This window comes from Crassostrea angulata, chromosome 2, assembly GCF_025612915.1.
Source record: "Crassostrea angulata isolate pt1a10 chromosome 2, ASM2561291v2, whole genome shotgun sequence".
Lineage (NCBI taxonomy): Eukaryota > Metazoa > Mollusca > Bivalvia > Ostreida > Ostreidae > Magallana > Magallana angulata.
The window spans coordinates 60,241,206-60,260,592 of record NC_069112.1 but is presented as its reverse complement, the minus strand read 5'-3'; the positions used below and the strand labels follow the sequence as shown (position 1 = coordinate 60,260,592).

General features: G+C 33.6%; 1 protein-coding gene across 1 annotated transcript in view; it reads right to left on the bottom strand.

The window, feature by feature from the left end:
• The window catches only part of LOC128173340 (fibropellin-1-like), a 44,070-nt gene extending 26,032 nt beyond the window's left edge, over positions 1–18,038 (bottom strand). Inside the window, exons 1-4 of the mRNA XM_052839035.1 lie at positions 17,546–18,038; positions 10,086–10,140; positions 4,473–4,586; positions 3,241–3,354 (exon numbers count right to left, since the gene is read on the bottom strand). Of these exons, the coding sequence (XP_052694995.1) occupies positions 3,241–3,354; positions 4,473–4,586; positions 10,086–10,140; positions 17,546–17,908 (646 nt within the window). The 5' untranslated portion in view covers positions 17,909–18,038. The remainder of the gene's footprint in view (positions 1–3,240; positions 3,355–4,472; positions 4,587–10,085; positions 10,141–17,545) is intronic.
• Between the last annotated feature and the right edge of the window lie 1,349 nt (positions 18,039–19,387).

The following is a 19,387-nucleotide window of genomic DNA, read 5'->3' as shown; positions in this document are numbered from 1 at the left end:
CTTTGAATCTACAATACCAGAGGATACTTTCACACAAGTTTCAGCTTTCCTGGCTGATTAGTTTCTGAGAAGAAGATTTTTAAAGATTTACTCTATATATTCCTTTGTTAAACTTCAACCCCCCCCCCATCGTGGCCCCATCCTACCCCTGGGGGTCACGATTTTCACAACTTTGTATCTACACTACTTGAATATGCTTCCACACAAGTTTCAGCTTTCCTGGCTGATTAGTTTCTTAGAAGAAGATTTTTAAAGATTTACTCTATATATTCCTATGTAAAACTTCGACCCCCATTGTGGCCCCACCCTACCTCCGGGGGTCATGATTTTCACAACTTTAAATCTACAGTACCTGTATCTTGATGCATCCACACAAGTTTCAGCTTTCCTGATCTTATGGTTCATGAGAACAAGATTTTTGAAAATTTCTCGAAAATATTCATAAATTCCTAATTATCTCCCTTTGCAAAAGGGCGTGGTCTTTAATTTTCACAACTTTAAATCCCCTTAGGCTTAGGATGCTTTGTGCCAAGTTTGGTTAAAATTGGTTAAAGAATTACTCTTAATATTCCTATGTTAAACTTCGACCCCCAATTGTGGCCCCACCCTACCCCCCAGGGGGTCACGATTTTTACAACTTTGAATCTACACTACCTGAAGTTGCTTCCACACAAGTTTCAGCTTTCCTGGCTGATTAGTGTCTGAGAAGAAGATTTTTAAAGATTTACTCTATGTATTCCTATGTAAAACTTCGACCCCCCCATTGTGGCCACACCCTACCCCCGGGGGTCATGATTTTCACACCTTTGAATCTACACTACCTGAGGATGCATCCACACAAGTTTCAGCTTTCCTGGCTGATTAGTTTCTGAGTAGAAGATTTTTTAAAGATTTACTCTATATATTCCTTTGTAAAACTTCGACCCCCCCCCCCCCATTGTGGCCACACCCTACCCCCGGGGGTCATGATTTTCACACCTTTGAATCTACACTACCGGAGGATGCATCCACACAAGTTTCAGCTTTCCTGGCTGATTAGTTTCCGAGTAGAATATTTTTAAAGATTTACTCTATATATTCCTTTGTTAAACTTCGACCCCCCATTGTGGCTCCACCCTACCCCCGGGGATCATGAATTTCACAATTTTGAATCTACACTACCTGAGGATGCTTTCACACAAGTTTCAGCTTTCCTGGCTGATTAGTGTCTGAAAAGAAGATTTTTAAAGATTTACTCTGTATGTTCCTATGTAAAACTTCGACCCCCCATTGTGGCCCCACCCTACCCCCGGGGGTCACGATTTTCACAACTTTGAATCTACACTACCTGAAGTTGCTTCCACACAAGTTTCAGCTTTCCTTGCTGATTAGTTTCTGAGAAGAAGATTTTTAAAGATTTACTTTATATATTCCTATGTAAAACCTCGACCCCCATTGTGGCCCCACCCTACCCGCGGGGGTCATGATTTTCACAACGTTGAATCTACACTACCTGAAGTTGCTTCCACACAATTTTCAGCTTTCCTGGCTGATTAGTATCTGAGAAGAAGATTTTTAAAGATTTACTTTATATATTCCTATGTAAAACTTCGACCCCCATTGTGGCACCAACCCTACCCCCGGGGGTCATGATTTTCACAACTTTGAATCTACACTACCGGAGGATGCATCCACACAAGTTTCAGCTTTCCTGGATGATTAGTTCCTGAGTAGAAGATTTTTAAAGATTTACTCTATATATTCCCTTGTTAAACTTCGACCCCCCATTGTGGCCCCACCCTACCCCCGGGGATCATGAATTTCACAATTTTTAATCTACACTACTGGAGGATGCTTTCACACAAGTTTCAGCTTTCCTGGTATTATGGTTCATGAGAAGAAGATTTTTTAAAATTTCTCGAAATTTTTTATGAATTCCTAATTATCTCCCTTTGCAAAAGTGCGTGGTCTTTAATTTTCACAACTTTGAATCCCCTTAGGCTTAGGATGCTTTGTGCCAAGTTTTATTAAAATTGGCCCAGTGGTTATTGAGAAGATGTTGAAAATGTGAAAAGTTTACAGACAGACGGACAGACAGACAGACGGACAGACAGACAGACAGACGGACGACAGACAAAATGTGATCAGAATAGCTCACTTGAGCTTTCAGCTCGGTGACCTAAAAACATTTAATACGTGTGTGTATAGAATCATACTATATCAGCATTTTACCCTGACTTGGATTATTAAACCTAAACCCAGAGGTCATAAAATGTTAAAAATTATGTAAAAAAGTGTTGATGTCTTTCTTAATATACAGTCAGTTTCTACTCAGTGTCAGCACGTGAAAAGAAGATTTTTTAACATGATATGCAACGATATTAAACTAGCATTTTTGCATGGACCTAAAGGTGAAACCCATAAATTTGAACAAATGAAAGTTACAATTTTTGTATAGATATGAATGCATTATTTTAAGTAGATTTTCTTAGATACGCAGAGAAAAAGTAAAATATTATAAATGGTCAAACTTAGCAAATTTGGTCCTGCCCATAGGCAATCAAAGCAAAGAGTCATAAAATGTACAATTTATGATGCATCATGCCACATTTTAATAGAAACGGCCAAAGTAATTTTTTTTACGAAGTTATAAACGGGCAGATGTTAAGGCACGGTGAGCGTCGCATTAACACGGACGACGACGGTGAAATACTAATTCTAATAAGTAATCAGAGTGCCTGAAGTGACCTAAATTTGAAAATACCTGATGTACTCTACAACACTTCCTTCTATTTGAATGTTTGAATATAAGGTATAATTACAAATACGTCAAAATCAAATAAAGCTTATGAATTTGTAAACCTTTTAAAAATTAGATCTGACTTCTTCTTTACAGAGAATATAAACGTCAAGCATGCCTGTATTGATATAAAAATGAAACTATATCCAACAAAAATAATCTACAAATAACAGTTTCTTTCTTTATACGTATAGAAAAGATAAAGATGTAATAACATGTTGGTATTTAAAAGTACGAACACTGTAAAGATAAGTATCGATTTAGAGAGATAATGACAAACATGAGAGAGGAGGGCAGATACACAAAAATAGCAATCAGAGTTGATAAACATCAACTTAAATTACGAGAGTCGGCAAGAAACACAGAAAAAGAGGAGCAAGGCATACATATTGATATTGATAGAGGGAAAAGAGAAATATACATTAATATTGATAGAGGGAGGAAGAATAATATACATTTACCTTCATTACAGAGTGCCCCTGTGAATCCACCAGCGCATGTACACGTGAAAGATCCATCGCTGTTGCTGCATGTTCCTCCGTTTTGACAAGGATTGTCAAGACATTCATTGATATCTAAAAGTTATGATTTTTACCTGTTATATTATCCATAATAAATACTAGAAAAACAATATTACATCAAAACTTTCAATTAAAAAATACAACAGAACAACATCAATTAATACATTAAAATGCATGTAATAGTCCTCGTATTTAAAGATGACATGAATTCATAAATACGCATTATTTCTCTTTTATCTCCGACTACCGCTATATTAGTTGTGTCTCATCGATACACACCCCCTATATAACTGCATTCAGGCATTCCATATACCCGAACCTTGGACGAAAAGACGTGTAGAAAAACGTATTGAACAAAAATAATATGACAACCACTAAACTTGCAAGGTATATCTAAGCGAACAACGAAGTAGACAGACTGAAACCAAGGTACAGATACTTAAAAAATCCTCGATAATTGTAGACCGCTTCCTGTGTTGTTTCTGTTTAAACATCGCATATGCGCAAACCACACACTATGGCAGATCGAGCAATGTCAATAACAGGATGGATTTTAGAAACTGAGCTTTTTGTAGAAATCGATGGAACGATGTTACGTGTTACTTTCATGGATTTACTATTATTTAGCTAGTGAGTTGGATATAGTTCCGCCAGGGTTTTCAAAAAGACGCATACGTTATGCATTCGTATGAACGGCAGACATGTTCGATATGCATAAGGGAGCGCAATCTGTGCAAAATGATACCTTGATACCTGGAAATCGTTTGAAGAATAAATAAAACATGTATTTTGTTATTGTTGTTTCCTTTATTCTTTATCACAAACATTTTACTACAATGTGTAGTTCATGCATTTACAAGTCCGTTTAACCTACATGCCTCGATCGGAAAGCAACTGACCGTAACTTTCTCAACTACTGTAGATACCCCAGTGGCAGTAGAGGAGCGATCGAAACTAATATGGCGAACAAATGCTTTATGCATTCATATCAGCTTAAACGTATAACAATTTTGCAAAGGAGAATTTGGTTTTAAGTTGGATTTCAAAAATTATCTTTATTTTAACGGAAGGAACATTTTAACATTTGCTGCCTCCACAACTATAGACATGCTTATTTTACATTTGATTTTAAAAAACAAACGTGAAAAGTTACCCATTTTATTGTCGTTTACCTTCATCACAAACTATCCCGGTCCATCCGGCGTCACATGTACAGTTGAATGAGCCGGATGTGTTCGTACATGTGGCTCCGTTAAGACATGGGTCATTCTGGCACTCATCAGTATCTTGAAATGTATGAATGTTAAAATTAACTGGACGTGATTCATTATAATCATTTTGGCCATTTTAAAAGAAAAAATAAATAAATCAAGAGGCCCATGGGGCCACATCGCTCACCTGAGAAACAATAGGCGTTAAAAGATATTGCGCCATATAGCCCATCGGTAGAATAACAGAAAAAAAATATTGTATTGTATTGGAATTTTACACTTATTTTTGCATACACGTAATTTTTGACATTGTACCTTCAATGAATACCATTTTTACATAGAATAAGAAAATCCTACGCAAGAAATAAAACGTAACATTTAGTAAGGGTTCACCGTTAACTTCATATTCCCCTTTTTTTTGTTTTGCTCCCCCCCCCCCCCCCCCCACACTTTATAAAGCGATCAGAATATACGAGATGCAAATGTGAACATTTCTTCCTCAACTACTTACTAGTTATTGCATTTTTTAAAAAAAATATAATATAATAGTTATTGTATTTCATTTTTAAAAAATCCTATAGATGTAAAGAAGAAAATTGTACATCAATTCTATCAATTCCTCAAATTAAAAACATTTAAAAATTTAATTTGTCTTCTCTATTATAATTCAATGACTGTTGTTTACCTCGAGTAAACTCGTGAGACTTTTATAACTTTATTCACACTTGATTGATGAATACATTGGAATGAAAAAAGTTTACACGTGACATAAAAAGAACTACAGTATTGACAGGCACATCACTCTAATTTACTAAGGCCCATCTATTATTTTCATCTTATTTCATAAAAAACAAATGGTTACAAACCAGGATAATTTTTCGCAGTAATATTTTCTTAAGAATAACGATAATTCCTTTATCCACGCAACAAAAATGTGTCAGAACTATGGAATCTGTTTTAATGGTGTCGTTTTTATTTACTCGTGTCTAAAAAACTATCAAAATTGTTGTAGATTTTACATTATTCATTGTATAAAGATGGGCCCCAGAGAGAAGTTATATATACAGCATATCAATCTTTAATTTTTTTGTACAAGTATTTAATATACTATTATTCATATAAAATGTCTTATGATCAACCAAAATATCAGCGTCAATCGTAGAATTATAAGCAAGATACAGAGCTCACAATTCTGAGTCATTTTGTTCACATGAGTTGTTTACATTCAGTTTAAGATTTTTAACTTGGTATTTCCTATTCAGCATTTAAAATGAGAAAAAAAAGAATGGCCTCAGATCTGTGTACAAACATAGAATTGTGAGCAATTAATTGTATCTTGCTTTTAATTTGAAGCTTAACACTTAACACTCGAATATTGTTAGTAAATAGAAATTGTAAACAATTAATCATAAGAAACATGCACTATAACAAATAAAGAGCACAATTAAGTTTTCAAAATGAATCAGATACATGTATATAACTACATATTTCTGTCAGCGATATTAAACTCTATTTAAACTAAATAAACTGGAGAAAATCTCTATTTAAACTGAATAAACTGGAGAAAATGCTAAGCATCTCAACAAAACATATTGCAAAAGTCTACCATTACGCAAAAGATCATACCGATTTACCGATAGAATGAATTGTAGTTTAGTACTTTTTTAGGTCACCTGAGTCACTCAGGTCACCTGAGTCACTCAGGTGACCTATTGCAATTGGTCTTCGTCCGTCGTCGTGCGTTGTGCGTCGTGCGTTAACAATTTTACAATTTTAACTTCTTCTTGAAAACTACCAGGTCAATCGTTACCATTTTTGGTGTGAAGCATCTCTATGGTAAGAAGAATCTAAATTGTGAAATTCATGGCTCTACCACCCCTGGGGTGCCACAGGCGGGGCCAAATATGCCAAAAAAGCCAAATTTTCAAAAATCTTCTTCTCTACTCCCACGCATGTGAGGAAAAAACTGGTTGCATGGTTATGATGTCCATGAAGCCGTCTACTAAAATTGTGAAATTTATGGCCCCTGGGTCAGGGGTTCTGGCTCAAGGGTGGGGCCAATATGGCCATATAGTAAAAATGTTTTAAATCTTGGAAAATCTTCTTCTCTACTACCATATATATTTTTTGAAAACTAGATGCATGATTATGATGTCCATGGAGCCCTCTACCTTAATTGTGAAATTCATGACCCCTAGGTCAAGGGTTCAGGCTCTAGGGTGGGGCCAATATGGCCAAATAGTAAAAATGTATTAAATCTTAGAAAATCTTCTTCTCTACTATCATATATATTTGCTAAAAACTAAATGCATGGTTATAATGTCCATGAATCCCTCAACCTAAATTGTGAAATTCATGACCCCTTGGTCAGGGGTTTAGGCTCTAGGGTGGGGCCAATATGGTCATATAGTAAAAATGTATTAAATCTTAGAAAATCTTCTTCTCTACTCCCATATATACCGGTATTTGTTAAAAACTAAATGCATGATTATGATGTCCATGAGGCCCTGTATCAAAATTGTGAAATTTATGGCCCCTGGGTCAGGGGTTCTGGCTCTAGGGTGGGGCCAATATGGCCATTTAGTAAAAATGTTTTAAATCTTGGAAAATCTTCTTCTCTACTACCATATACTAGATGCATGATTATGATGTCCATGGAGCCCTCTACCTTAATTGTGAAATTCATGACCCCTAGGTCAAGGGTTCAGGCTCTAGGGTGGGGCCAATATGGCCAAATAGTAAAAATGTATTAAATCTTAGAAAATCTTCTTCTCTACTATCATATATATTTGTTAAAAACTAAATGCATGGTTATAATGTCCATGAATACCTCAACCTAAATTGTGAAATTCATGACCCCTTGGTCAGGGGTTCAGGCTCTAGGGTGGGGCCAATATGGTCATATAGTAAAAATGTATTAAATCTTAGAAAATCTTCTTCTCTACTCCCATATATACCGGTATTTGTTAAAAACTAAATGCATGATTATGATGTCCATGAGGCCCTGTATCAAAATTGTGAAATTCATGACCCCTGGGTCAGGGGTTCAGGCTCTAGGGTGGTGCCAATAGGACCAAATAGTAAAAATGTTTTAAATCCTAGAAAATCTTCTTCTCTACTCCCATATATATTTTTTGAAAACTAAATGCATGGTTATGATGTCCATGAAGCCCTCTACTTAAATTGTGAAATTCATGTCCCCTCGGTCAGGGGTTCAGGCTCTAGGGTGGGGCCAATATAGCCAAATAGTGAAAATGTTTTAAATCTTAGAAAATCTTCTTCTCTACTCCCATATATATTTGTTAAAAACTAAATGCATGGTTATGATGTCCATGAGACCCTCTACCTGAATTGTGAAATTCATGACCCCTGGGTCAGGTGTTCAGGCTCTAGGGTGGGGCCAATATGGCCTAATAGTAAAAATGTTTTAAATCTTAAAAAATCTTCTTCTCTACTGAATACATGGTTATGATATCCCCAATCTCCTTTACCTAAATTGTGAAATTTATGGCCCCTGGGTCAGGGGTTCATGACATGAGGAGGTGGGGGGGGGGGCATTATAGTGTTAATGCATATAATGTTTAAAAATCTTCTTCTCTATTCTCACACATCTGTATAAAAAAAAACACTGACTAATAATTATGTGTACCAGGAAGTCCTCTACTGAAATTTTAATTTTTATGTCCCCTCAAAGATGGGTTTTGACTCTGGGGCAGGGCCAAAATGGATGTATAGATGTTAATGCTTATAATGTTAAAAAATTATCTTCTTTACTCCCACACACCTGAAAGGAAAACTGAATTCATGATTTTGTAGACCAGATCTTTTAGTTTAGTTTAGTTTCATAGTTCTTTTTGAAATGTGGTCGTCATTACAAATTTATGATTTTTCTACTCCAGTATGAAACCTAATTAATTTGATGCATAGACTCCATGACAAGTTTGTGTATGGGATATATGCTACTCAGGTGACCGTTAAGGCCAATTGGCCTCTTGTTAATACTTCAGATTTTGCTTAAATTTGCGCAGGTAAACAGTTAACTGTCTAATTTACCGAAGTCTCTGTTTGATTTGATACGTAAAAACCAGGAAATACAGGCGATAGTTCCCAGGTTACATATCATAAATAATGAAAACGGAACGAAAATCAAAACAACGTAACACCACCGTCATATGTGAAAACTGTCAACGCATTAAAATATTTAGCCTCAATTTACTTTACAAAATCGACACTAATGTATTTTGCATGTGTCAAAGATTCCTTTCGTACGCGAACTGCTGCACAACAATATCAAACAAATTCATCATTTTCTGATCGACCATTTTCGCATTATTGTCATGGCTGCTTTAAACAAAAAACCTCGTTTTAGAAGTATGGAATACGAGTCTTGGTAAAATGGATAAGCAAATCCGGGCCGGGCCAAAAAAATAGACCGGCAATCGTCAATTCCAAAATACGCTTTGTTTTGCAGTAATATATATAGCGAAAACAAATATACTGGTTCTTAAAATTTCCTGAAAATTTAAATGAGATTGGCAGATTAATAACTGCCAATCATTTGTTTTGCCCCGGGCCAACTGCCAATTTTTGGTTTTGCCCCGGCCCAGTTTTGCCTACCCATTTAGCTAGACTTATGAATACCGAACCTGAAGCTATAAACTGATTGCAACACGCCCTTCCTTTATTAATATTTTCACAATAACTCAAAGTTGAAACAGAACTAGCCCATAATTTTTGCATTTTAAATTGTCCTTTCCATAAGGAGTATTTATGCTAAATTACATTAAATTTGACTCAGTAGTTCCTGAGAAGAATTTTTTTTTTTTAAAATATACCCTCCTTTTTTTACAGTTTCGAGTTTTGAATAAAGATCGGTCTTTTATTTCTGCAATTTATATTTGTCTTTCCCTAAGGATGCTTTGTTTTAAATTTGGTTGAAATTGGCCAAACAGTTTTAGAATAAAGTTCAAAATGTAAAAAGTTTACAGACGAACGACGGACAAAATGCGATCAGAATAGTTTCGAGTTTTGAAAAAAGATCGGTCTTTTATTTCTGCAATTTATATTTGTCTTTCCCTAAGGATGCTTTCTTTTAAATTTGGTTGAAATTGGTCAAACGTTTTTAGAATGAAGTTCAAAATGTTAAAAGTTTACAGACGAACTACAGACAAAATGTGATCAGAATAGCTCACTTGAGTTTCGGCTCAGGTGAGCTAAAAAGTATGACTGGTAATTCTTATTAATTAAGACGTTTTGCTTATAAACTAAAAAAATTTCAGAACCAGAGTAACAGCTAACACCTATGGTATTTCTATAATATGCTTCTATAATACCGGTATATCAAAATGAAAGACAGGTGAAATATAAATTATATATACATACACCTGACACTAATATAAACCGCTAAACCTCTCTTAACAGAAACGGCAACCCCGATAGTTTATTATTGACCTAAGATATATCTTAACCATATGAAATACAGACACATAGTTTTTTATGGTTTTGTTACTTAACTATTTAAATACAAACACATCACTTTTATTATGGTGTTGTTACTTTGTGGCATCCACTTACTGATTTTGCATATTCCTTGGGCTCTTAAGAATAATCCATCCGGGCAGTCTTTGCTCTGTAAAAATAGAAACAATGTCAATACATTAAACATAGATATATAAACGAATGAAATACTAATTAATTAATCAAAATTTAATGACAGGTAAACGTTTAATCACTGTTATTTGAAGAAATTGTTATCAAATATAGCACTGAGATATATTAAAGTTTTTCGTCATATAATTTGAGTTTAGATATTAAAACTGATTCTTGTCAGGTAAACAAACTTTGCAGACAGCAATTATTTTAGTTACATATTGTTTGGATGTCTATTTTGAGAAAAAAAAGGATTATAAAACTTCATTTTTGAGAGTTAAAGGAGAAATATTACAGTGTATAATGTAGTTGGCCTACGTATTGTATTAGAATTGCACTACATTGTACAATAGTGAGAATCCCCGACACACCCTGCTGTGGCTACAAGTTTAGACACCTTTTAATGTCAGGATGTTGTTATCATGTGTATTTTGTTCTGAAAACATATAACGTCTCTACTACAGCAACTGACACGAAAAGTAAGATTTAACTACAGACGAGCCCGTTGCAAGCAACGATTAGGTTTTCCGTGGTAGCTGCGTCATACTTGTGACGTATTACAAAAAAATTGATAGCTGACCATAGTACAATATTAGATGTGTAAACACTGAGAAACAAAGTATTATATTTCTGTGACCGCGTAGATTTTACGGCAATAGAGAATTCGTCTGGATCTGCATCGGTCGTGTGCAGTACGAACCGGGTGAGGGAATGTTGGCGTAAAGTGTATAAGGTATAAGGTTGTGGCGCGCTGTGGGCCGTTAGCTAAAACGAAGGGTAGGTTTGCCGTATTCCCGAAGGTCCACCAGTATACAGTTCCAGAGAAATAAACAGGCAATTGATGCAGGATTCCACATTATTGGACGAGACTCAACGATGGCAACATTATAACAATTTAACAGACAGACATTTTACAAACAATACGGATATGGCCAGTAGTGGCCTCCGGACTCAAGACTCTGGGAGAGTCGGACGTGGCCGGGGCTGGCCGTCGTATTCCAGACTGCGCATTGACAATTGTACATAACTATTTATAAGAATCTTAACAATGAGTATAAATTGACAGGTAATGATATAAGTAAGCTGAGTGAAAGGTTCATAGATATAAAATAATTAAATAAACTCAATGAGTCTTTGATGTCCAAGAAATGAAAATCTGATAATTGCACAATGTTGTTTTAAGAGATTAACAGTCCTTGAGACATGATACTCTGTGTCTTTGAAATCACATATAAAGTCTAAAATTAAAAGTGTCAATCACTAAATAAAAAAGTAACTTTGTAAGAAATAAACTGTGAGAAAAAATTACGAATTTTACAAGTAAAGTCCAAAAAAAAATTATTGAACAGTGCATTTTGCACGATGATACTACATGTTTATAAGCAAATGCAGATCTTAACACGTTGTCTCTAGTTTGATTCGCCGCATTTTATTCACAGAGTGGGACTGTGGTTATGCCCGGTACGAAGGTAAAAAGACCATTGGCAAACGTTTTACACGCATTTTTATCGAACGCAAGCGCCAATGAATCTCTTAGTATATATGCAGAGATCCTGGAAATTTTACAAGGGGTTTTGAAGAATAATTTTGTATTTCGAGGAGGGGGAACATGCGCGGATCAGAAAATTTTTCCGGGGAGGGGGTTGAAAAGTCAGACGGTTATTTGAGTTTGCCAAGGGATGTCCGAGGCATATTCGGTAAGTTTATAATGTACACGTAATTGAAAGAAATTTCGCTGGGGGGGGGGGGGGGAGGGGGGGCTGGAACCCTTCCCCTTCTAGATCCGCGCACGGAGAAGACCGATGCCGGTTATTTTACTATAATTTTAACCATTTTTATTTAATTATTCATGTTCATAATTATCAGAAAACCAATATTACATTTCAAAGCAGTTAAAACTTAAGATACGAACCATTTAGTCTCGGTGAGTATTGCGTCCGCGTACGAAAATAATTGCAATTTTCAAGAAATTCGGATGGACGATCTGTGTCCTAGGTCGTCCATTCGCTTCTTTTTCTGACTAAAAGCTACAGATTTGCAGTTAGAGATTGTCAAACTCTTATTGATTATGTCAATTTGTTTGTCTCAAAGAATCATTTTTTTAAATCAATAAAATTTTACCTTAAAAAAAAGAGAAAGAAATCGGGCACAATTTTTAATGTTAGCATTTTACAATTTTATGGTCTAATAAAATTTTAAGAAACAACTCTTCATTGCTTTATCCGAAATATTGCATGAAAAAAAATTTACATCGCATTTTTTAAATTACAAAAGGAGATTCAAAATGAACCTGGATTAACCGCTAACAAACAGGCATAAAGAGAGACAGAGAACCAATTTCTTCTCTTCTTTTTTTACATCAAAAAAAAATTCAAAAATAAATCAAAATATATTTTTTCTTTGTATGCGTTAATGAAAATGTAGATCAGCAAGGGGTTCTTTGTCGCGCAAGCACCTACTTACATATATAATGTAACAGATTATTACACGGGTCTACAACGATGACAAATATCGAGAAGGCAATATTGTGGGTGAAGGATGAATGTGTAGTTTGTTTTTGAAGTTTATTTTTGATTCATGTAATTATATTTATCTGGATCGGTTATGTTTGTTAGTTTGCTTTGTTTATTTAATACGTAGCATCGTTTTTGAAAGTGGGGGGGGGGGGGGGCAAACTCATCCAACAAATCTTGACAAGCAAAAAAAGAAATTTTTTTTTTAGAATTTTCCAAAATTTTCAAAATTTCACTCATAATTTCATGATTTTTATACTTTTTTTTTTTACATGCTACAAAAATGGGGGAGGGGGGGGGCAACTCCATGATAATTCAATTTTTTATGTGAATTTTAAAAAAAAAATTGCTGCGAGAAAAAGTGGGGAGAGGACATCTTTATGTCATATAACATGTGAAACTTATTTCATTCCACCCACAAGCTTGAAATAATGAAATAATTTTAATGAAAACAATAAAAAAAGACGTCATAAATCCCATATCAAACGACATATTACCACTTGATTCTGCGCGTCTTTTTAATGAATTTATAAACAGCGGCAAATTCTAAAATGTATTTTTAAAGGTAATGTTAGCTGCAAGTCTGTAGACCTTGTATGAAAAATTTCGGATGGTAGTCAATTTTTCCGGGATACAGACCGAGCGGTACATATTTGCATTTAAGGTAACTAAGAATGATTCCAATAAAATACTTTGTTGAGTAATGCAAGCTTTTAAGAAAGCAATACTTATATTTGTTTAAAATATAACACCCAAATACTTCGTCTTACATTCGCTATTTGTAGAACAAGCAGAACCAGGATCAGTCTGACCGGCCTCACCATATACATTGTTGTTATACACAATTTCTTTTAAAAATTAAACAGTTAAAGTGTTCATCTATATGGCTATACATAACGTACACACGTGATTCAAAATAAACAACACGGAAAACGGTAAAGAATTCAGTTATTGAGTCTACATTTTATAGAACTTGTAAAAAAAAAACCCATTGCGGGTCTGAATGTTTGTTGATATGTCAATCTATCAATATACAGTTTGTTAATTATTTTCGATTGCTAAGGCTACAGCGTATTTGATGAACATTGAACAACATTTTTTCCATGCCACTTTTTTCCATGGAAGATAGCGAATGTATACAAGTATAAAGCATTTATACAATTCATTGAATTACCTCTTTAGAATTGTGTATGGAATAAATAATTTATAAGTTGCTGCTGAAGGTTGTTTGGTATTTTCGTTTGTAGATGTTTTGCAAGTAAAAAACCTGAAACGCGGGGCAAGTCATAATTAATATCCCTAATAACCGTAACTTAAAACTAGCGGCTTTGGATTCAAATATTATCGTATAAGAATATTAAGTTCACTTTTTAAAATCATCTCCACGATGATAATTATATTATATCCATCGCAAATCAGTATTTTTTTTTTTACTTTAAAAGAATTGTTCTATCGGGAGCAATCCCGCGTTCCTTTAAATTGCCAGCGTACATTTGTCATGTCAGTAATACACATTGTGCTTTATAAGACGGCCGTGTATACGTATTGTAGAAAAGTTGAGTTTAATTACCATGCATTGGAACCATTTTATTAACACATCTCCCAGTACTGAAACAATTCAAAATGTCTCTGTTACAGTAACACAGTGGGGCGTTAAACGTGTACGTCCAGCTCTACAAGCACATGCACTATCATCTAGGTGACGGCCTGAATACAGCTAGCGACTCTCCTATCGATCGGTTACCTGAGTCTCGTAATGCATCTAAATATAGACAGGGGCACAGTTATGAAACAAACAACAAAAAAAAGGTCAAAGAGGTTCATCTATATGAAATGAAATTGTACATATGAATAAAAACATTTGGGAATTTTATGTGAAATTATTTTTGCGCACTACATGTATCCGTTAGTGCATTACAAGAAGCCCTTTCATAACCTCATAAACGTGCGCAACCCCACAAAAATGGACCAAACTGACAACAATTGTTTCTGCAAATACTGACTATGAATTACGAAAAAATTAAATTGAATACTTAGAAGGATTTAAAATTAATTTCTTTACAACTTTGCTTCAATAATGCATTAGAAATTTTTATTCCTTTTAAAGTTATTGACAAGAAACTTTGGACGCCTCTAACTCCCTAATTATAAGGGCCAGCCCCTTTTTCGGCATACCGAATGAAAGGTCTGAGTAAGACCAAGAACTTTTAAAATACATGTTATGACAAATTTGTATCAGGTAGAAAACTAACACGGAAAATACGCGAATTTTTTTGATTTTTTTTCTTACCTTTATTTCAACATCTATACCACCCCTTTTATTTGCATTTAAATAATAAATAAAATATATCTCGCACAAATTCAATGTATTAGCTTCCAAACCAGCCCATCTTTGAGACTCTGCCAGTCATCGTTAAAGCTAAACCCCCTGGACAAAAGACGTCGTTAAATTTTACTAAAAGGGGAATAACTCAAAACCGGATAGGGATTTTCCTCAACTAAAATATGCAACGACAACATCACGCGGCATGTTATCAGTCCTGAAAATTTCAAAACAATCGGTGAACAAACGAGCGAGATATTAAGGATCAAAGTTGGCGTCTAGAAGAAAATAAAATAATAAGAAATTTGAAATTTTTTCAGAATAATAGTAAGGTTTTCCGCTCCCAGCGGAAAACCTTAATAATCAAGTATAATGATTGAGAAAGTCGTTAACATAGTATAAATGTATGCAACTACAACTTAATACTCTGTTAAATGCTTTCTAATAGTACAAAACATATATCAAACACCTCAAAACTGAATTCTATGAAAGATTTAGAGAAAAGATGTTCATTTCTAGCACCACTATAGATGTCATTTTAGCTGCAATCATTCGATTATTTGAGGGGCTTCACTCCATAGGATAACACTGCTTAAGCTAAGTAGTGAATTGTATCGCACAAATAATGAATAAAGTCATAGCTTTGCATTGATTACATAAGCTCAAACAATGGGATTGTACATGTGTAGGCTCTGTCTTGATTAAAACATATCACGAAAAATTAATGTCAATGTCATTTTTGCGTATGACAACATCACAAATTGAATTTGTACGCCATGATTAAAAAACCTTGATCCAGTCGTCGACCCTTAAAAGAACTTCCGACAGAGCTCTGATACATGTAACATATCGAATTCCTTAACCTCATGGTATATTAAGAAATCATACAAAATGGCGTAGCTTCTTATCGTTTTAATAACTGGTTCGACAGTCTTGAATGTTTATCATTGGTTTAGGCTCTTTGTGTGGTTGTGTGTTAGAAAGTACAAAAAAGGAAATGAGACGTTAATGATCCCGTTTTAGCTTGTATCATTGAGTTTAGTTCAAACACCTAGAAAATATATTGTCCTTATTTCATATATATATATATATATATATATATATATATATATATATATATATATATATATATATATATATATATTATATATTAGGGATGTAAATCGGTCAATTTTTAGTACTCGGTTATTCGGACGTTTTTCCGATCGAGTACCCGGGTACTCGGTAAGAGTGTAAATAAATATGAACAAGTACATTGATAACTGTAAAACCTTGGTCACTTTTGTAGAAATTCCTCCTTATGTTTAAGACGAATGTGATTTAACATGTTTGTCGTTCCCCCGTATAGGATAAGTTTATTTCGCACAGCTGACATTTTACGTTTTTTGAAACTTCAGTTCTCTTAAAATATTTCCAGACCTTTGAAGTCGATGGCGGCATTTTAGGTCCGTTCAATTTCTCTCTACTGTGTGCTATCTAATTAATATGATAGACTATATAAACGATGTTCAGTGAAAAACAAATCATTATTTAAGTAAGCCAAAAATAGGGTATAAGAGGCAAAGGTAACAGGTGCTTGGTCACGATAATGATTACTAAATAAACACTGCCACAGGCGATAACGGCCATTTAGCATATTTAGAGGCGTAGGAAATCCTAATTACTATATGTACAAGTGCAATGGACATTTTAAGTTTTAAAACCGATGTTTTAATGCATTATTAAATAAAATTAGAAAAATTAATAAATATACATCCGAGTAACCGAGTACCGATTTTAGTATTCGATACTCGGACGTTCGATCGAGTATTCGCTTTACGAATAATTATGATAGACTTAATTTTAGTGTAAATATAAATTTGATTTTAACAAACTAATAATATTTGATTGCTTTACATGTATTTAAAAATAAAATAATTAAACCATTTATCGCCAATAGGATCAAACGTGATTTATAACTATTCAATCTACCCTTTATTATTATTTTCATTATTATGGACACAAAGCCCAACCGAAAATTCTGATTCTTTAATTTTCCACTCCCCATTCTCCATTCCCTTTCAGAAATGTTTAACACTGAAAAGTAAAATACTAAAAAAAAAATCCAGCACATTTTTTCTTTCACTACCAAATAGATTTAAAGAAAAAAATGAAACATATTTGGATGTGCTTACTACATTGTCGATAAAAAATCTAATTTCATATTATCTATCCAACGTTTGCTTTTTTAAAAAGTTTTTGAGTGAGAGGTCTGCAATAAAATGACGATTTTCAGTCGACATGTTATTCCTCAGATTTAATTCCTCTTATGACTGAGATTATTTTATTTCTTAATTATATATTAAAATATATTAAAACGTTCAAAATATTTCTGAAGATTTTTATGTTGAATGATTTTTTTTTTAATCTAATGGCTAAGACAATAACTTTTCAGCAGATTATTGACATATAGATACAAGCTACGCCAAATTCACATAATGTGAGTAAGGTGCACTCCATCTCAAAAATTATCTATCTATGTTCTAAACTCTTAATATAATTGTACTTACAGCTGTGATTTCGTAAACTTCACATTGTGTAATGGTGTTTGAAAGGTTAGCATGTCCATAACGGAATCGGCAGGTGTATAAACCATCAAGAAAGCAAAAGTCCACAGCGTTACAAAGTATATTCATGCCACAACGCAATGCACACTCTATAAGAGACTTGATTTCCAGGGTGTGTACAGCAAAAACACCTTCATCCATGCTCTCGGACACATAGCCTTGCTTGATAAAGTCCGAAGTTAAAGGTAACAGTTGTCCATAACTATACATCAAGATAAAACAAAGTAAATATGATCTCGCTGCAAAGAAGTTCATTGTGCAGCTTCTTATTTCATCATAGTTTTGAACGATATTTGACATGAACATAGAATTTATACAAAAGTTTGATCAGTCATTATTCCAGATCAACCAATCCGTATACATTTGTCATTTTCATAATAATATGTTGATAAATAACTCATGATATGGAAGGGATGGTACATCGACTTAATATTGATTTGTGGTTTAAAAAATCAATTTTATTCTCTAGATTTTAAAAGCAAGAAAAACCATAGCAGTTACAATCATAAGTTTTTGATGCATGTTATAAGATAAATTTATTGATAAATTATTTCCATAGATAACATAAATCAGTATCCTAGATCTACATTAAAATTGTTTATGTACAAGTTAATTAAAAATAGACGAATAATAAACAGATTGCATGTTATATGTAAATGTACTGTAGTGAACTTATTGAAGAAGAAAGGTTACAGATAGGCTTTTCCAGTGTTCTAGACTTTTTTTTCTTTAAGCGGGGTCACAGATTCTTTGAATTACATGTATTTTGTTGAAAACTGTGATTATGAAAAAGCATCACTGATATATTGATTTCTTCTGGTTCATACACACATACAGCCTCGAATTTTTTCAACACATTGTTATTTTGTAATGATGATTAATTGATACACGTATACTTTAAATTCTTTTCGACTATAAGAATATTTTTTTAACAATTGAATAAATCTAATAAAGTAAAATATAATATTAAAAGGTCTTAGACACGATTTGAGCTCAAAATTTGCAATTTTTGTTTTCCCAGTTTAATGTTTAGAATGGTTTATATGGGTATTTTTAATGCTTTGTAAAAATTTCAAAGTCAATTATTGAGTTTTAAGCAAGATATAGAGTTTGGAATTCTGTATTATGTAAACAAAACTCTAGTCTTGCTATTGTTTACATATTAGTTTTATTGGTATAAGTTTCAATCAAATGGTGCTTTCTTTTGTTGATAATATTATTTATGAACAAATTGAATCAGTTTACCTTGTTTGCCATGAGTCATTTTGTCAAAGAAATGGTAATTCAACATCTTTCATTATTTGCAATTGTTAACAAATATAAGACTCGAGCTTTGTTTATATAACAATGAATACTTACCTCTGTATACCTCTTCTAACTTGACTACGAACTTTTAAATTTTGGTTGATTAAACTCATTAAATGACTCATAACTATCTTCAAATAAAAGAGTGATTTTGATTATCAGGATGCTACAGCAAGTGTAAGATTTAAGGCTCAAATCGTATAGTATATCTTTTTTAACATCCAGATAATTCTTTCATTGCAGTTATCTGCATCTTAATTGAGTTATTTTATTGATTAATAGTATATTTTATATCACGAAATAAATATTTTATCTTAAAAAACGTGTTGTTGAAAATAAAATTCTGAATTTTTTTTCCATTGCATTTTCCCGAATTTATTTCGATTGGTCTTCAAGGAATTGTATATTGAATTAAAAATCGATATTTGATAGTCAAACAATTTCAGAAAATTCTGCACAAAACTTGAAAGGGTCATTATC